This window comes from Ascaphus truei, chromosome 4 (genome assembly GCF_040206685.1).
Source record: "Ascaphus truei isolate aAscTru1 chromosome 4, aAscTru1.hap1, whole genome shotgun sequence".
In the NCBI taxonomy this organism is placed as follows: Eukaryota; Metazoa; Chordata; class Amphibia; order Anura; family Ascaphidae; genus Ascaphus; species Ascaphus truei.
Genome location: NC_134486.1, coordinates 412,385,189 through 412,406,161, shown reverse-complemented (window position 1 = coordinate 412,406,161; position 20,973 = coordinate 412,385,189). Strand labels below are relative to the sequence as shown.

The 20,973-nt window shown below is 49.7% G+C and overlaps 1 protein-coding gene across 1 annotated transcript in view; it reads right to left on the bottom strand.

The window, feature by feature from the left end:
- BTBD9 (BTB domain containing 9) overlaps window positions 1–20,973 on the bottom strand; it is a 369,776-nt gene that overhangs the window by 322,761 nt on the left and 26,042 nt on the right. The window contains exons 5-6 of the mRNA XM_075598775.1: window positions 13,730–13,949; window positions 12,419–12,538 (exon numbers count right to left, since the gene is read on the bottom strand). Coding sequence (XP_075454890.1) covers window positions 12,419–12,538; window positions 13,730–13,949 — 340 coding nt within the window. The remainder of the gene's footprint in view (window positions 1–12,418; window positions 12,539–13,729; window positions 13,950–20,973) is intronic.

Below are 20,973 nucleotides of genomic sequence, written 5' to 3'. Positions count from 1 at the left end.
CGGGGCAGGTCCCCCCAGCAGCGGCATGTCGTGTTCAGTGAGCCTCACGCCGGGGTCAATGAAGGTCCCGCAGTGTACAACGATGCAGAGAACGGGTAAACACCGACTGCCCGCCAACTAATACATCAGCGAAGGGGAGACATCGCTCTGTTCCTCCATCCTTTACCCCCCTACATTACCACGGGTAAGTGGCCCTGCTCTTAACTGTAAGTTCGGGGTTGCCAACACATGTTCTCAAGGGCCACCAACAGGCCAGGTATTGGGGATATCCCTGCTTCAGCACAGGTGGCTCAATCAGTGGTTCAGTCTTTGACACAATGTACATCACCTGCATGCACTCCCAGCTAAGAAGTGAATGTCATGTCTTCTGCACGTTAATCTGACATCCGTTATATGAAGTCTTTTTGTAGCTAAAAACACTAAGAACTAAGGGAATGCGGAAAACGGGCTCCCAAACAGTGGAATAAGTTCTATATTCAAGGAGCAATCAGAGCTCTTTTTTTTAATATAATTCTTTTGACCCAGGATTGAAGGGGGTCTCCATAGTTGAACCCCATTAATTTCAGCTCCGGGGACCCCCTGCTTCTAGAGATACTTACCTCTGCAGTAGGTGGCAGTAGCCCCCCCGGATGAGCTAGCTGGGGTTTAAAGCTCCTGTGTCACGTGGGAAAACAGGAAGCCGCACATGATGATGTCACAGCTTCCTATTGGCCCGTAGGGCGCGGGAGCTTAGGCACTACGCCATCCTGTGGACCCCGCTAGCCGAGCAGGGCGGCTATTGGCACCTACTACGGAGGTCTGTATTTCAGGAAGCAGGCGGTCACCAGAGCCTAAATTAATGGGGTTCAGCTCCTGCGACCCCCTGCTACAATCCTGGGTACAAAAAATAATGATAGAAGGATTGGACTGCCGCTCTTACTCCTTGCGACCTGCATCGCTTTGCTTTGGCAGAGTACACAATGCAAACAGCGGCTGCATTAGGCCAGTCCCGGTCTGTGCACAGCGCTTTGATGGAGAGTAGGATATAAATGTGCAGCTTCCCGACAGACACATGCGTGTGCCCGCGTAACCCACTCACAGCGGCTGCATTATTATCAGAACTCGTGAAACTGTAATCACACAAGGAAAATGAACATTAACGCTTATACACAACGTGCAGCTCGGAATAAGGGCAGGACTGTAATTCAGGGCAGAAATTCATTTCCAATTCAATGGATTTCCAATCAACTTACAAACTATAGCCTTCACATAACATTGAGATAAAAAGCATTTTTTTACCGTCTGTCCGTGTGAATGAAGAATCTCCCTCGCTCCTTTACACAATGTAAACCTGGGCGCTCCCTCTGGAGCTCGACCGCGCCGGTTTCCAATCAGGGGACACGGTTTGGTTGCCATTGTTTGGTTTCCCTAAAGCAGGGGTGCTCCACTCCATCCCTCAAGAACCAACCCCCCCCCCAACAGGTCAGGTTTTCAGGCTATCCCAGCTTCAGCACAGGTGGCTCAATCAGTGCCTCAGTCTTACATTACCTTAAGGTTTCCCAACTATTCTAGTTCAAGTTCCAGGGTTAAATTTCAATGGTGGCTTTTTAATTACCAACTGCTAGGTAACACTAATTAGATGCCAATTAGGCACACAGCCCTCACCTGGGATACGTCTGAACGTTCACGGTGTGTATATAAGGGGCGCTGTATGGTAACATGTTTATCATGGCGAAGGTCTGACTTCTAGACCGAAACGTCGAACCACCAACAATAAATGTAAATTCATTTTTTGCCAGACCTCTAGGATGTCAGTAATTTCTTTATGGAAGATTTTCTATTCGATAAATAAAGTGGCATATGTACCTCTTGCTCGAATAGCCAACACTCTGGCAGTGCAAGGCGAGGCGAGGAGGAGTCATTTAGGGAATTTGGGGAACATTTTATTACTTTTCTTGTTACTTGTGCGTTTGTTTTGTGTGGTGTAGTAGGGGTGGGGTACTCCAGTCCTCAAGGGCCACCAACAGGCCAGGTATTAGGGAAAAAGACTGAGCTACCTGTGCTGAAGCAGGGATATCCTGAAATCTGACCTGCTGGTGGCCCTTGAGGACTGGAGTTGCCCACTAATGGGTGTATAGTGAGTACTGTGCGTAGTATTGTGTCTCCCGCTGCGTCTCAGAAGCAGCGAATGCGCAATACAACAGTTCTCAGATGAACAAAACGATCGTGAGGATAACAACCTTTTGGAGGTTTACGGTGATATTCTAGGCAACAAACCTTCCACGGCAGTGAAAAGCCGGCACTGGCTGAGATTGCAAGAGAGGTAAATCTCAGTATAAGGCTCTCCCCCGTGCAGCCCAGCACTGCACAAAGAGATGCGGAGATAAAGAGGAAAGGAAAAGATAACATGTCACAAGAAAGATCTTAGCGCAGAGGAACTGTCGGAGGTCCCGCAATCAATATATTCTACTCCCGGTATGGGGAGAAATGAAAAAGAATAATGCACCGAGCTATAGAGCATGGAAGGACCTGGTCACGAGGAGGAGGAGGAAGAAACTCGGAAGATTAATACATAAATTGTACCTTCCTAAAATATCCTGGTTTATAATATAATAGAATATTCTCTGACATACAAGAGTATGCAAATGTTAAACAATATTGGAGTTCATTTTTGCCCAATTATAGATCATTAAAGCAGCAATACGGGGTTAACTTTTTTTTAACTTTCTTCCCTCCGTAGGGCGCGCCGGTATCTCTGCAGGGTTTAACGGTGCAGGTCACGAGGGCCATGGGAAGCCGGACCGGATGACATCACACCTTCCTATTGGCCAGAGTGACATTTAAATGCCGCCATTTCATTAAGGAACTCAGTTTCTCTGCCTGCTGGGATACCGGCACCACTACGGAGGTATGTATCTCAGGAAACAGGGGGTCCCTGGAGCTGAAATTAACACAGTTCAGCTCCAGCGACCCCCCTGCTTCAAAACTGTAATAAAAATATATATATATATATATATTTTTAAGTTAACAGGGCAGGACCCCTGTCTAAAAGGACTTCAACAGAAAGCCTGCATTGGTCTGAGGAATCCAGCAGGGAGCTGGTTAATTGCAGCTGCAGACAATTAACCAGTCTCACCTGCCTCATCAGACAGGTAGAAAAGCCGCCTGCTTGAACAGCAGGTGAGATCTCTTGGGCACAGAGGGACTGTGTTGCAAGAAGAGATTCTCTGGAACAAGTGGTCTTGAGTACAGGACTGTGCTGCCAGCAAGAACCCCAGGAACCAGATCTCTCTATTCCAGGGCACAGCGGACCCTGAAATCCGCCAGAGTGTGGCCCCCCAAACGGACACCAACCCAGACTCAGAGACTGACATACAGGGTCCCCTGCTTACAGGTAGCTCTTTGGACGTTGGGGTTATAGGTTGGAAAGAGGCGTATCCTCCCAGCCCTGCAGATAGGGACTGGGAAAGTGAGTTATCCCTTACACAGGGATAGGTGGGAAAGAGGCTTATCCTCCCAGCCCTGCAGAGAGGGACTGGGAGAGTGAGTTATCCCTTACACAGGGATAGGTGGGAAAGAGGCGTATCCTCCCAGCCCTGCAGATAGGGACTGGGAAAGTGAGTTATCCCTTACACAGGGATAGGTGGGAAAGAGGCGTATCCTCCCAGCCCTGCAGAGAGGGACTGGGAAAGTGAGTTATCCCTTACACAGGGATAGGTGGGAAGAGGCTTATCCTCCCAGCCCTGCAGATAGGGACTGGGAAAGTGAGTTATCCCTTACACAGGGATAGGTGGGAAAGAGGCGTATCCTCCCAGCCCTGCAGATAGGGACTGGGAAAGTGAGTTATCCCTTACACAGGGATAGGTGGGAAAGAGGCTTATCCTCCCAGCCCTGCAGATAGGGACTGGGAAAGTGAGTTATCCCTTACACAGGGATAGGTGGGAAAGAGGCGTATCCTCCCAGCCCTGCAGAGAGGGACTGGGAGAGTGAGTTATCCCTTACACAGGGATAGGTGGGAAAGAGGCGTATCCTCCCAGCCCTGCAGAGAGGGACTGGGAGAGTGAGTTATCCCTTACACAGGGATAGGTGGGAAAGAGGCGTATCCTCCCAGCCCTGCAGATAGGGACTGGGAGAGTGAGTTATCCCTTACACAGGGATAGGTGGGAAAGAGGCGTATCCTCCCAGCCCTGCAGAGAGGGACTGGGAAAGTGAGTTATCCCTTACACAGGGATAGGTGGGAAAGAGGCGTATCCTCCCAGCCCTGTAGATAGGGACTGGGAAAGTGAGTTATCCCTTAGGCCTGGGACCCGCTGCGCTCGTTGGCGCGGGCGGCAATGTAGCGAGTTCCCCACCAGCAGGGGAATCCTCGCGAGCCGGTCCCGGTCCCCACTGGCTGCACAGCTGACTACACGCTGTGGCGCGTCAGCCGCTAGGAGACACCACAGAATGGTGTTTCCTAGCGTTGACGCGTCACGTGGTGTGGCTGTGAGCCAATGGGGAGGGGAGGCTGCGGGAGGAGGAGAGGCTTCGGGGAGCGGGGAGGAGTGTGGAGTGAAAGCAGCGTGAGTGCCTCTCTGTGTGTGTGTCTGAGTGTGTGCGTGCCTGCCTGTGTGTGTGTATGTGTGTGCCTGTCTGTGTGCGTGCCTGTCTCTGTCTGTGTGTGTGTGTGTGTGTATGAGTGCGTGCGTGCCTGTCTCTGTCTGTGTGTGTGTGTGTATGAGTGCGTGCGTGCCTGTCTCTGTCTGTGTGTGTGTGTGTGTGTGTGTGTGTGTGTATGAGTGCGTGAGTGCCTGCCTGTGTGTGTGTGTGTGTGTGTATGTATGTATGTATGAGTGCCTGCGTGTGTGTGTTTTTTTTACTTACCTGCAGCCCGTGGCAGCCCGTGGAGGGAGGGGGGGGGGAAGAGTAGCGGGTCCCTCCGCTCAAGCCACGCCCCCCCCTCCCTGTCAATCCTCCCAGTCAATCCTCCCACCTCCCGCTCCGGCCCCTCACGTCATGGCCGCGCCCCCCCCCCCCCGACCCGTTTGGCCACGCCCCCCCCGCTCCGAGAAAAGTAGCCTGTAGACCGCAGATCGCGGTACAGCGAGTTGCACGCGCCGCCGGCAAGCAAGCCAGCCGTGCGGACGCGTGCAACGGGACCTTAGCCTTACACAGGGATAGGCTGTTTGTTTATTTGTGTGCTTTCTTAAATGTATTGCTTAAAGCTAAGGGTCAAATAAAAGCCATGGTTTAATGTCCTCAAATATGACTCCCTGGTTGTACCTCTGCCCTGCACCTCTCTTACATGCTGCTTTAAATGAACCCCTCCTCCTGTGTCAGAGTAACCTGCTCATAGCACAATGACACACCATGACTTGCTGGCAATGACCTGTTACCCAGCAATGTACTACCAGCTCATATATCATCTTGCCTTTGTACCGTATATAGTGATATAGATCTAGAGAGTGAGACCTTAAAAGGTGTTAATAAATCATTTCTAGCAAATTTAACTCACAAATATCGCTGCGGTAAAACCGTGCGTTATTTTATGCGGTAACAACCTGAACGACAGTTGAGCGACTTCAGTATTATCTCTGTGAACGCAGCCAGACAAGCAACAGTTTCTAAACTCCGGGCAAAGATGAAGTCCCTGAAAAGACAACGTACGAGCAGGATGTAGCAATCTCTACGCTGCAGTGATCAGTGCAAAGTTGGGAACCATGCTGAAAAACGTGTTAAACGGGACTTGGAAGAGGGAGGTGCAGCTTGGCCTGAGCTCATGATGATAGAAGCTCTGGTACCTGCCCTTGGTCAGGAAGATATAGTGTGTAATTACATGAGCTCTTGTACACACCGCAGAACCACTCGCATACAGAGAATCAATGAGGCCCGGCCTGATGGAGGTGGTGCACTAGCTCTGCGATGCAATGTCCTGTGTCACTGTCACTGAACGGAATACAAGGAGCAGACTCAGAAGCTGGAGAAAATGTATTCACTAATCCGGTCTCAAAATTGTGCGGAGCTGGCTGGATGCCTAGACCAAGAGTGGCCAACTCCACTCCTCAAGGGCCACCAACAGGTCAGGTTTTCAGGATATACCTGCTTGAGCACAGGTGATCAAGGACCACCAACAGGTCAGGTTTTCAGGATATCCCTGCTTCAGCACATGTGGCTCAATCAGTGGCTCAGTTGAGCCACCTGTGCTGAAGAAGGGATATCCTGAAAACCTGACCTGTTGGTGGCCCTTGAGGACTGGAGTTGGCCGCCCCTGGCCTTGATGCATGTTCATTAAAAAAATGAAAGCCCTATTATAGGAATCATCCGTTTCCACACATAGGATAAGCGGGCCGGGTTACACAAGGGCACAAACATTATCAGACGGTTCAGCGGTTCTGAGCAAGACTTGGATGGGACGTATTCCAGAAGGAAAGGAGCCGTAAAACAGGGCGCTTTGAAACGGACGCGGGGAAATAGAAAGCAAATATGAACGAAAAGGTGGTTGCTACATTGATCAGCATCCCAGCGGAAGAGAGAGAGGAATACAGGAAGGGGAGCTGAATACCTGAGATTTTCACAAGGGCCCCTATAAGAAGCAGGTTCCCACCTGGATTATTAGGACGGGCTATTAAGGTTCAAGAACAAACTGAAAGACGGTCTTACTAGAGAGCCGACTCCTACACGTCTATGGTTACTGATTTATGGGATCTGCAAGTCAAATCTACCGGGGGATCCCCCAGGCCCACCCCATCCACGCACATCCGCAAAGCCACAACGTCAAAGATATGAAACGGGAACGCCATCTGGCGAAAGTAAACTGGGAACGGGCCAACATTAATCCCCAAATACACTGGTGTCGGATATTGTGTCTAGTTAAGACCAATTCTTTGCAGGTAATAAAGCCACCAATTAGCGTCATTATATTTGCAATTCAATTATTAGTATGATCACTAATTAAAACGCCATATTAAGACGATGGTGACATTTCCCAGTTTAAACAGACCGTCCGAAATCAGTGGGTGCCTGGTGGCGATCTGTTCTTCCCAGCTGACCCTGCACTGCAGGAGGAGGGACTCACTAGGGACACGTTCATTTAAACAGAGAGAGACTACTGTATGTAGGATCAGTTTGTAAGACCGTAAAACAGAGTAAATGCATCATCTGGTAAAGCGGGGCGACAGCGACACCGTGTGGGGCGTTTCTTCCCATATTTATCATTACAGGGTATTTCTTTTATTGTGCCGACAGCCTAAGCCGCGAGTACAATATCTGCACACAGATCGTTTATAATGCAGGGAATTCATTATTATCAGTTACGTAATGACATGTGGAAATGGGCATATCGTTACTAAGCAGATCCGCTCTGAAGGAAAATACAGTAACACAGGGGGGCTCGACTCCAGTCCTCATGCGTCCCCCAGCAGGTCAGGTTTTAATGACATCCCTGCTTCAGCACAGGTGGCTCAATCACTTCCAGCTTCAGCACAGGTGACGCCATCCGTCCCAGCTTCAGCACAGCAGGCTCAATCCGTCCCAGCTTCAGCACAGCAGGCTCAATCCGTCCCAGCTTCAGCACAGCAGGCTCAATCCGTCCCAGCTTCAGCACAGGTGGCTAAATCAGAGGCTCAGTCTTTGACTAAGCCTCTGATTGAGCCACCTGTGCATAAGCGGGGATATCCTGAAACCCTGACCTGTTGGGGGGGCTTGAGGACTGGAGTTGAGCCCCCCTGCAGTAACATACAAGGATAGGAGCAGTTAACCATGTAAGGAGGAAAACTCCCTTCGGAGGCACATGGGGGGGTGCAACAAGTGTGAGCCAGCGGGTTGGGGGAGATTACAAATTGCACCCATAGGGAGGTGTGACATGTCCCCTAACCCGCTGACTAATGATCACGGAGACGCCGGAATACGCGCGGCCGCTCATTGAGAGGGTAAGATCCCGGCGGAGCGGTCACAACGCCGCGAGTGGAACAGGTCACACACTCACAACATGAGGTCCCCTCATTATTTATATACCCGCACAACAATGAGACCCACGAATACGAAAAGGGTTAATAAGCGAACTCACACATTAGGAGAAAGCCTGTGCTGTAAATCCAGTTTACGGCTGTATTAAGCGAGGAAGGGGGCCCACGGGGGCACGGACCCAGGCTCTGGCCCACGGGGGCACGGACCCAGGCTCTGGCCCACGGGGGCTCGGACCCAGGCTCTGGCCCACGGGGGCTCGGACCCAGGCTCTGGCCCACGGGTGCTCGGACCCAGGCTCTGGCCCACGGGGGCTCGGACCCAGGCTCTGGCCCACGGGGGCTCGGACCCAGGCTCTGGCCCACGGGGGCTCGGACCCAGGCTCTGGCCCACGGGGGCACGGACCCAGGCTCTGGCCCACGGGGGCTCGGACCCAGGCTCTGGCCCACGGGGGCACGGACCCAGGCTCTGGCCCACGGGGGCTCGGACCCAGGCTCTGGCCCACGGGGGCTCGGACCCAGGCTCTGGCCCACGGGGGCTCGGACCCAGGCTCTGGCCCACGGGGGCTCGGACCCAGGACTTGTCAGGGACGGGACTTGGTGAGCGGAGACTCCACAAAATGAAGCACACCAATAAGCTTTGTTTGTAGGACCAAAGATTCATAGAGACCGCCTAAACCAGGGCGGGCAACTCCAGTTCTCAAGGGCCCCAAACAGGTCAGGTTTTCATGATATCCCTGCTTCAGCACTGGTGGCTCAATCTGTCCCTGCTTCAGCACAGGTGGCTCAGTCAAAGACTGATTGAGCCACCTGTGCTAAAGCAGGGATATCCTGAAAAACCTGACCTGTTGGGGGGGCCTTGAGGATGAGAGTTGCCCGCCCCTGCTTTAATCATACAGTAATCTGATGTGTTGAAATCACAGTCCCAACACGACCAAACGGAACGAATGACAGATCTGTCAGAATGGCAACCTCCAAGGCCTAAAATCTGTGAGATTTGGGTGTTTGAGTCTGAAAATTGTATTTTAATGGAAATGTGTTGCATTCGATCAGTCAGACTCCCGTGAAATCTATAAGGCTGCGTTTGCCAAAAATCTGAGAGACTGACCCCCAAATCAGAGAGACTGACCCCCAAATCAGAGAGACTGACCCCCAAATCAGAGAGACTGACTCCCAAATCAGAGAGACTGACCCCCAAATCAGAGAGACTGACCCCCAAATCAGAGACTGACCCCCAAATCAGAGAGACTGACCGCCCAAATCAGAGAGACTGACCCCCAAATCAGAGAGACTGACCCCCAAATCAGAGAGACTGACCCCAAATCAGAGAGACTCACAGGAAATCAGAGAGAGTTGACAGAAAATCAGAGAGAGTTGACAAGTCTGGAGACAGTGGGAAGTAATGCCTTAAGATTTTTTTAAACTATGAACATTTTGTTGTTATATTTGTTAAATATATCTTGGAAATGTGTATAATTATTGTAACAAAGTATATGGTGAGTTTTCCTACCCTTTAACTCTCCCTTGTATATGCCCTATGCCAACACCCACCCCCATCCTACAGCCAACACCCACCCCCATCCTGCAGCCAACGTGCCAAAACCCACCCCCATCCTATAGCCAACACCCACCCCCATCTCACAGCCAACGTGCCAACACCCACCCCCATCCCACAGCCAACGTGCCAACACCCACCCCCATCTCACAGCCAACACCCACCCCCATCCTACAGCCAACACCCACCCCCATCCCACAGCCAACGTGCCAACACCCACCCCCATCCTACAGCCAACATGCCAACACCCACCCCCATCTCACAGCCAACACCCAACCCCATCTCTCAGCCAACACCCACCCCCATCCTACAGCCAACACCCACCCCCATCTCACAGCCAACACCCACCCCCAGCCTACAGCCAACGTGCCAAAAACCACTTCCATCCCACGTGCCAACACCCACCAACCATCCCACAGCCAAATGTGCCAAAACCCAACTCCATCCTACACACAACATATTTGTTGATGATATTGAAAGAAATATTTTACTTCCCGAAATCGAAACAGCATTATAGCACCTCTGCACATAGAAAAGCCAGCTCCACAAATAGAGCAAATACTGTTACTATAACAACACCAAATGCAATATTCATAATATTTCTGCTTTTATAAAAATGCCCCCTTTGGATTGCACCTGTTGTGTGATTCCAATCGCCTTCCTGTCACAATCAGAGCCCCCGACCCAGGTAACACACAGTGAAAACAGGAGCCCAAGCTCAGAGCTGGTGTGGTTGGTCTCTGCCGCACCGTGTGTGTGTAGGAAGGGTTCTCCAGAAAGTCTCAGACGGGAGGCGCGCACAAGTCAGATCAGAGCTGCATTAGAAACGTCTCTTCTCAGAGGTCAGCGAGCGGAGGTCAGCAGTGAATGAGGCACCACAACGGATTTGCTCTTCACCCTTTCACTGCCAGAGGGACCAGCAAGGTGTAGCTGTGGCACTCAGAGGGTTAAAGCAAATGTAACCATAACATGCAGACTTGAAAGTTGCTGGTTCCACTTATCATACAATATATCATACAATCTTTGCTGCTCAAATTGCCTCTACTTCCAGTCTCCATCCAGATCTCATGCTCCCTGAGCCCAACGTTTGGAAGAATAAAGCAGAAAAACATTCTTTATAAAAAAATCCCCGTGGGACTTGGCATGTGGGAGGGCAGGATGCTGCCGCCACAGGGTACCTGGCACACAGGATTATTACTTGTGATCCCTCCTGTGCTTTTGACAATTAAACATTGGTGTCTAAATCTGTACAAACGACTAAATACCGAATGACGAGGCGACACATAATTGGTACAGAAGTTATCATATAAATGAGTACTGTCAACTCCAATTTAGGTTGAGTGACTGTACCTTAAATTAAACTATAATCCGAAGAACAGGCAACTTTGCGTTGGAGAACTACTGTACATACAGTCTTTTGGGGCTTAACCTATTGCCTCAGTACTTAATCTGTACATCGTAACATCCCGGGTACAATGGCGGCATGCACAGGGAGCCTAACGCTTCCGCCTCTCGTCACGTGCGGCTTTCAGCAGATGGAAACACCTATGCCGATTTTGTGAGCATAAGAACTCACGTGGTCTTTTGTTGGGGTCTGTTGTGCACCAAATGTGAATTACACAGATTCATGATGAAATGCAGTAAAAGTGTATTCATTCATTGTCACTTACATAAACAGATATAACCACATGTAGGACACGGCGGGGGTTATTCATTACTCCGTGATCGTGCTGACAGGTCCTGAGATATTTACCTTTTCATGCACCAGTGTTTCTGGTCCCTTTTTGGAAATCAACATGCAACATCCAAATCAACATCCAAGCCTCACTCCCATGGGCCAAAAGAAAGCCCCCACATCACAGAGCAGGACATTGTGGACTTTCTTTGGACAACCCTGGTGGCCACATTCATGTTACGGGCACACACAAAAAAAGGGGGGGGGGGGGGAAATATCTCGGCAACCATGAGGTCCTTGGAGCGAGGAACATGGCGGCTCGGCTCTCGGAGATCCATCTATTCTGATTGTGAAGCAAGAAAACTCCACAAAATGAGGGGATTGCTGCCTTGTAAATGCCTTGGGGCAGGGACCTCTTCCCTATTGTATCACTTTGTCTTAACCTAAATGTACTCTTTGGTCACACAGTGTTACTCTCCTCCCTCCTACTTTGTACTGTGCTACGGAATATGTTGGCACCATACAAATAAAAGATAATAATATATAGTTGTACATAAAAGCAAAAATACAATGATGCCTGGTGCACTCCAAAAACAAAAATACAATGATGCCTGGTGCACTCCAAAAACAAAAATACAATGATGCCTGGTGCACTCCAAAAACAAAAAAGGGTATATAAGGGCTAATATTTGTACATAAAAGCATATATACTGTACACAAGTAAAAATAGATGAATATTCACCTTGAAAAAGTCCTGTACAGACATATGTGTGTCCGTGTGTTCAAGGTTGTGATGTGTGTACTGCACGTGTAGTGTATCGAGCATCTTTTCCACATCATGTTCACCAGAGAGAAACGCTGCAGTATGACGCAGCTTAGAGAAAAGCAAAAGTGACCATTCATAACACTGGGTATTTTGGCCTAAAATTGGTTAAAATGTATAACCCAGGGGCGGCCAACTGCAGTCCTCAAGGACCATGAACAGGTCAGGTTTTCAGGACATCCCTGCTTCAGCACAGGTGGCTCCATCAGTGGCTCAACGAGCTTCGTTGAAGACTGAGCCACTGATTGAGCCACCTGTGCTGAAGCAGGGATATCCTTACAACCTGACCTGTTGGTGGTCCTTCAGGATTGGAGTAGGCTACCCCTGGTATAAGGACTGTACCTAAACACCCCATAAAGACGTAATCTGACTGGCAATGAAAGAAACAACGACCAATATATCGAATGCAAGAACGGCAGTGAATACACAACGTGATCACAAATTACCTGCAGACACGGGCTGGGAAGTAAAGCTTCTGCCAGGACCTGCAAAGGAACTGCGAGTGATCAATGACTCGGATCCAGTCCAGCTCATCCATCGACACCTCAATGTAGTACGAATAGGACCTGCGAGTAGCAATGAAAGAACCGGTGTTGGTCTGTGAGCGCAGAATGGGTGGGCTGTGTGCATTGGACGTCTGTATGGAACAGGCGGGCAGCTTTGTGCACAGACTGTAGTCCTGACACTGCTTACCCACCTCAATAGCTGCATTTGGGATCTACACAGGGTCTCACACCTGCAATCGCTAACTCAGCCTCTCAATAAATACTCCCATAATGCAAACAAATGTAATACTGAAGGCTCTGTTACTTTGCTCATTCTCACACTTTGCGCTGCATTTCCCATGTGCAGAACGGGGGGGCCACGCAGCAATTCCCTCGCCCCTCCGCGCCCCCACCCCAAGCCCCCCATAAATGACAATCCTACATAACTAGGCAAAAAAGAAAAGAAATGCATTATACACCTGTTCTTTTTTTTCAATTTAATCATTATTAGAAATACCAAAATTAGCATTTAGACCTCAAATTTCCCCCAACCCACTTCTTTTGGGGGAAGCAGCGGACATCGTAACCGTTATAGGGCCAGGGGTGCAGCGGCACCAGGGCCACCATTAAAGATGCAGCCGGCACCCGGATATCGGAAACAGACGTGGAGGGGGCCCCACCTCCGATTCGATCCGGCTCCCCACTCTGCCCCGTGAAAACGCGCCGGAGTCCGTGACGTGCCTGGCATGCCCTAAGGGCGATGTAACGGTTAATCTCAGTCAAAAGTCTACAACATCATAAACCGAAAAGAACAATATACCACGGAAAAGCACAAGGACCTCTGCGGAGCGGCTACATTTATCAGAGAAGTACCTGGCCGTGCACCTTTCACTGAGCTAGTGGGCACCAGCGGGGGAAACCCACGACTGGAGCTCGTCCGTGAATAACTCATCAACAGGTCTGAAAAGACGGTACAGACGTCTGGTTCATGTTCGATCAGGGGTGGCCAACTCTAGTCCTCAAGGGCCACCAACAGGTCAGGTGTTAAGGATATCACTGTTTGTGCTCAAGCAGGGATATCCTTAAAACCTGACCTGTTGGTGGCCCCTGTGTTAGATCAGAACAAGTTATGTTATACAAAGAGATAGATACATTTGTATACTCATGGAACACACCCTCTCACCCAGCCCCATTTTCCTTCCTGTACCCTATGTGCTCAATTGGAGCGTTACGGCTGCTTCAGAGTATCAGGGGATGTCACATTTCACATACCGGCTGTCACGGTCCCACAGAAGGAGGCGGACGTGATTGATAATGGAAGGCTGGCCCAGCTTTACTTCAAGGCCAGAGCGGCAATCATCTTCAATAGGATGCCGGGAAAAGCCATGATCCAGATCATAATTCTGCGTCTCCCCGTCCAGCAGGGCGGTTTTCAGCTCCCCTTTCACCACTTGCGCTCCATATTTCATAGTGGCAATATTCTCATCGGGGACTGGATAAAGGGGCGAAAAGGGGGATTAAAAAGGCAATACTAAATAAAATCAGTGTGTTGACTGTTACAAGCTGGTACACCCAACCCATCTACCCCTCCCCCCCCAAGCAAGTCTTCTGCTGGCATTAACCCTTCACTAAAACAATAAAGCAGAGTTCCCCAAACGAGATACAAAGTAGAGAGCTACTCACACGTTTCTTAATGCAGGGTCTCCCATTTATTTAGGAGGGTAGTGGAGAGTGCTGCGTTTCAGGTCCATAGAGTGCACCTGACGAAAGGTCCGTATGGGCCCTGAAACGTGGCACTCTCCACCGCCCTCCTAAATAAATGGGAGACTCTGCATTCAGAAACATGTGAGTGGCTCATCTCTTTGTGCTGGTCACAGACAGAGCTTTCCCTACAGAAAATATATCCCCCGGTTTCACATATTACCCCCTTCACTGCCAGCTGGGTGTGTTTTAAGTGTACGTTTACTTATCTACAGAAGGAGGATTGTGGAGAGCTGGCAGTGTACAGGCTCTGAATCATTACGCAGTGCAGGGCACATTATCAGCAATGGAAAAGGGGAGGGTTGGGATCTTCCATTAAACATGAAATGGTGTGAGGATGTGTGGGTCAGTGGATGTGCGGATGGTGAGTGGATGTGTGGATGGTGAGTGGATGTGTGGGTGGTGAGTGGATGTGTGGGTGGTGAGTGGATGTGTGCATGGTGAGTGGATGTGTGGGTGGTGAGTGGATGTGTGGGTGGTGAGTGGATGTGTGGGTGAGTGAATGTGTGGTTGAGTGTATGAGTGGATGGGAGGGTGAGTGGATGGGAGGGTGAGTGGATGGGAGGGTGAGTGGATGGGAGGGTGAGTGGATGGGAGGGTGAGTGGATGTGAGGGTGAGTGGATGTGTGGATGTGAGGGTGAGTGGATGTGAGGATGTGAGGGTGAGTGGATGTGTGGGTGTGTGGGTGAGTGGATGTGTGGATGTGTGGGTGAGTGGGTGAGTGGGTGTGTGGGTGGGTGAGTGGGTGAGTGGGTGAGTGGATGTGTGGGTGAGTGGATGTGTGGGTGAGTGGATGTGTGGGTGAGTGGATGTGTGGGTGAGTGGATGTGTGGGTGAGTGGATGTGTGGGTGAGTAGATGTGTGGGTGAGTAGATGTGTGGGTGAGTGGATGTGTGGGTGAGTGGATGTGTGGGTGAGTGGATGTGTGGGTGAGTGGATGTGTGGGTGAGTGGATGTGTGGGTGAGTGGATGTGTGGGTGAGTGGATGTGTGGGTGAGTGGAATATTAATGGAATCTACAAAATGATTTTTCATTACAGGGAAAAAAGGAAATAGGGCCTTTTCTCTAAGTAAACAGAACATAAATAATAATGAGAGTTGCATCTCTACGTGGGGATATTCTTCTATACTGTACAACCTCAGAACTTTTATCTAAACAAAGTTTCTCCCATACACGGAACCACAGCCTTGAAGTATTCTGCAACCGTGCAATACAATTCTGCTTTACCAGGCTCAAGAACAACCAGTGCAGAGAAGTAAGATGCTGTAGTTATAGAAATGATAAAATGGCAATTCAACAGTTAGGGGTGCGCAAACTTGACGTCACATCCCTCTTTTTCTCCGTATAATTAGTAGCACCCCCCCCCCCCCGCCCCCCTGGCGCTTTTACCTGCTCTCCGTCATCTTATCTATTTTACGCCCCGTCGTCGCTATTAGAAGATGCAGGAAGTGACTTCAGAGAGAAGGCAAGAGGCAGTTACAGAGGCCCTGCATTCTCCCCCGGCAATCAGTTTAAATGTTGTGGGGAAGAGCGCCGGTCCTCGGTAAGCGTGGGGCTCGATCCGGCGCCCCCCTTACAAAATCTTGTACGCCCTTAAGTTTGTGCACCCCTGAGTCAGGTGACGGGATACATCTACATCCTCCAAACTGTCCATCGCCTACATTATCTGTCTTAGATCATTTAGCTTAAAGTAGCAAGTTCCAAGCTGTAATTCTGCTATAATCCACCTTCAACCTTTCTCACTTTCTGCCCCACACCTCTGGAATGCCCTTCCCCTCAATACCCGACTAGCCCCCTCGCTATCCACCTTTAAGACACATCTGCTTAAAGAAGCATATGAGTAGCACTGGATAATCATGGACACATGACACATAAAGCTTGGCCCCCTGCAGACTCACTTACTAGTATTCCCTCCTACTGTCTCTGTACGTTCTCCCTACCTACCAATTAGATTGTAAGCTCCTCGGAGCAGGGACTCCTTCCTTAATGTTACTTTTACGGTATGTCTGAAGCACTTATTCCCATGATCTGTTATTTATATTATTTGTTATTTATATGACATGTATTACTACTGTGAAGCGCTATGTACATTTATGGCGCTATATAAATAAAGACATACAATACAATACAATTGGAGAGAAAAAGTTGGTGAACCCCAATGATAATTACGGAAATTCCATAGTTTTTCCATGAAACCTTCTTGAATCGAAACCAGTCTTTTCTTAAATATCGAATAGGGTTTATATTAACCAATTCCGTATCTTTTGAAACAAAATGATGTGTGAATTAGACAAACAATGAGTAATTAAGAGTCAGGTTATGTGCAGACGAAAGTGAAACCCTGGTTTTATCAGCTAAATTAAAGGAGATAATTAGAATCAGGTGTTTAAATAATTAGGTAATTCTTCAAGGGTGAGTTTGGGAGGCTCCACCATATATAAAGATCAGAAACTTTGTGAGTTTGGTCTTCACCCTACGGGTGTCTGGAAACATGTCATGCCACACTCAAAAGAAATATCTGAGGACCTCAGAAAAGCAGTTATTCATGCTCATCAGTCTACAAAGGGTTACAAAAACATTTCTAAGGATTTGGGGCTCCACCAATCCACTGTCAGAAAGATTGTTAAAGACCACAGTGACTCTACCCAGGAGCAGTCTTCCTCCCCAAATCTTTGATAGAACAAACTGGTAACATCCAAGGATCTACAGGCCACTCGCGCCTTGGTTAATGTGAGTATTCATGATTCAACCATCAGAAAAAGACTGAACAAGCATTGTGTCCATGGAAGGATAGCCAGGAGGAAACCACTGCTCTCTAAAAAGAACATTGCTGCCCGTCTGAAGTTTGCCAAAGAGCACATAGATGATCCACAAGACTTCTGGAACAATGTTCTCTGGACAGACGAGTCAAAAGGTAGAACATTTTGGCCTCAATGAGAAACGTTATGTTTGGTGAACATCAAACACTACAGTGAGAGATATAAAAAATATATATATATACTGTAAAAATAATAAATATATATTTTATGTATGTGATTATAGGAGTCCGATTATGCTTATATGTTGCATATGTGTAAAGGAGAATAAGTATTTGCATTCTTTTATTCATATTTAATTCATTATTTTTATCGTTTATTTTTGAAGCGCCAAAATATTCCACAGCGCGGTACAATTGGGTACAGCCTTATGGCACAGACACAGCTACCCAAAACATTTTCTAAGTCCAGCTTTTGGGGACCAAGTTCTCAGAAACAAACGTAGCGGTCACGGCGGGGATTTCAAGCCGATTTTAGTTCCAGGACGTTAGGAGCTAAGTCCCGGTCAAGCAAAAGCAAGTCCTCCGAAGAGAAGGGAGCGGTGGCGTCTGGAATTAAATGAGGATTTGAGTTCCAGGATATTTGGGGCTAAGTCCCGGTCAGTGAAAGACTCTTGTGTAGAGTGCCATACAGCTAGGAAAGTCTAGTTTTTTTACACCAGTTCCCAAGTAAGTCTATCTCTTCTTATGTAGTTTGTGTATCATTGTGTGTATGCCTTTTCCTGCGAATACATTTACAATTTATTTCACTTTACCGGTTTTGCTCAATGTATGATCCTGGTAAAAAGGTGTAAATACCTGGTCTCCCGTGACAAGGGGGCGTGCAGGTATGTACAGTATTTGTGGGTGAGGGCTGAGATGTAAAGGGGAGGCAGTGTTGTTGAGACCGTTGCAGGTCATTACGAAGGGTTTTCAATGTAATTCTACAGGCTATGGGGAGCCCGTGTAGGGATATGCGTAGTGGGGCGGTAGAAGTGGAGCGGTGAGTCCGGATAATGAGTCTGGCAGCAGCAGTTATTTAATAAATTGGGTACCTATGCAAACCATAACAGATATGTGGAGAGTGAAGCGAGTAATCTGGTGAAACACATTAGGACATTAGTGGTGAAGGTAAAACACTACAGTGACGACCGCAGTGAACCACGCGCGTCTCTATGGTGAGCGCAGCGGCGTCGATGCCAAGTACTTTTTTCGGCAAACAGGTTTGTCTGTAAGTGCATTTTTTAGCTTTAACGGAGACTAATCAATTTACGCCACCGTATCGGGATCGCGTTGCGCTTCTGTTCTTAAGTGTAATCCCCTGCGGAAACCCCTTCAGTGCCGGGGAGGAGCGATGTGTTACACGCCCCAAGAGGTTTCAAGAAGACCTGTAATCTGACAACGTGTGTGTTAGGGGAAATGCAAATATTGCTGTTCTTCTGAGGTTTAGTGATGTCATCATTAGCCAAACCGCCGACGATAATAATATTTGACACTAATCATTTTTACAGGACCTGGTAATTAAAATGCATCACTTTCCACATTGCAGTAAAATGCTCATTTTAAGAGTGCTGTAAATTTTTTTTTAAAGAAGCCAGTTAGGCCTTCTGATTGCTATATAAAACTGCCCCTTTAAAATAGGAGTCCTAAATGAGCTTGTAAATCAACTTCTTTAGTATGTGAAATAGCATATAATTTCAGGCCCATCAAACTGTGGGAGCGGATGGTACTTGTGCATCCAGCTTTTGCAGCAAAATGAAAATACATCTTCCAAATAAAATGCCACAGACAGTGAGAACTCGGTTACTTCTGCACTGGGAGGCACGGGATGCAGAAAAGGGGTTTTGTTTTTTAAATAAAATATGGCTGCAAAACCCCTCTCACTTACCCCTATATTCATCAAGCTCCCTTATAGGTTAACCCAGGGGTTCTCACGTCCAGTCCTGAAGGCACCCCAACAGGTCAGGTTAGCCCAGCTTCAGCACAGGTGGCTCAATCAGTCCCTGCTTCAGCACAGGTGGCACAGCCGAAGACCCACTGATTGAGCCACCTGTGCTGAAGCTGGGATATCCTGAAAACCTGACCTGTTGGGGTATCTTGAGGACTGGAGATGAGAACTCCAAGGTTAATGACTTGAATGGGAATTAGGGCTCATCCAGGCGCTGCCTGGAATGCATCATGTTGAATCTGGGCTTTAGCGACATTGGTAGGCCTCACAGAACCTTATCCGAGAAGATTAAGATGAGACAGTTTTGCTGCCAAGATCCTTTGTAGTCGGCATGAAAACAGCTCTGTGCTGCCTGGTGTAGTGGAGACAAGAATAAACAGCAGGAGTTACTGCACAAACACTCTGCACTGCAGGTTTTGGGCACTTTTAAATAGAAAGTGAAGTAAAATAAGAAATAGATAGGAGCAAGATATAAATAAGGTGGGTAACCTGCTTTAAAGGGCGTTGCATGGAGCCCACCTTCAAAATAGGTAAAATTGGGAGATCTGCAGGGCACTGCGGGGGAGATCTGCAGGGCACTGCGGGGGAGATCTGCAGGGCACTGCGGGGGAGATCTGCAGGGCACTGCGGGGGAGATCTGCAGGGCACTGCGGGGGAGATCTGCGGGGCACTGCGGGGGAGATCTGCGGGGCACTGCGGGGGAGATCTGCAGGGCACTGCGGGGGAGATCTGCGGGGGAGATCTGCGGGGGAGATCTGTAGGGCACTGTGGGGGAGATCTGCAGGGCACTGCGGGGGAGATCTGCGGGGCACTGCGGGGGAGATCTGCGGGGGAGATCTGCAGGGCACTGCGGGGGAGATCTGCAGGGCACTGCGGCGGAGATCTGCGGGGGAGATCTGCAGGGCACTGCGGGGGAGATCTGCAGGGCACTGCGGGGGAGATCTGCAGGGCACTGCGGGGGAGATCTGCAGGGCACTGCGGGGGAGATCTGCAGGGCACTGCGGGGGAGATCTGCGGGGGGGATCTGCAGGGCACTGCGGGGGAGATCTGCAGGGCACTGCGGCGGAGATCTGCGGGGGAGATCTGCAGGGCACTGCGGGGGAGATCTGCAGGGCACTGCGGGGGAGATCTGCGGGGGAGATCTGCAGGGCACTGCGGGGGAGATCTGCAGGGGAGATCTGCAGGGCACTGCGGGGGAGATCTGCAGGGCACTGCGGGGGAGATCTGCAGGGGAGATCTGCAGGGCACTGCGGGGGAGATCTGCGGGGGAGATCTGCGGGGGAGATCTGCGAGGCACTGCGGGGGAGATCTGCAGGGGAGATCTGCGGGGGAGATCTGCGGGGCACTGCGGGGGAGATCTGCAGGGCACTGCGGGGGAGATCTGCAGGGCACTGCGGGGGAGATCTGCAGGGCACTGCGGGGGAGATCTGCAGGGCACTGCGGGGGAGATCTGCGGGGGAGATCTGCGGGGGAGATCTGCGGGGCACTGCGGGGGAGATCTGCAGGGCATTGCGGGGGAGATCTGCGGGGCACTGCGGGGGAGATCTGCGGGGGAGTTTTCTCTGGGTTCCACTTCTGTTCATGTGACCGTGGACCTCTCCCACCAAACGCGTGCTCACTACCCCAAGAGAGCCCATGGTTGCAATCCAGAAAACCTGTGGCACTGCGGGTCACCCAGCACTGAAATGGTTAAAGTCCCTACTTGTTGAGAAGTGCCGATTTACACTGGTCTTACCCGTTCCGCACTGGGGCTTTTATTTACCAAGAGCTCAGTTAGACAGAATGAAAATAAGGACAAAGTGATACCTTTTATGGTTAAAGAGAGTGCAGGTTGGAGAGCATGAGCACCATGGTATGAAATGAACGTCTATTAGAGGAGCTCCTGTCCGTGGAGGCGTGATCCTGGAACTACAGGAGCAACCGAATATGCCGCCAAAAGCGAAAACACCCTCCCCCCCTTTGGGATGTCCAAGACTTCTTCAGACGGCACTAGAGACTGCCCCACTTCTCTC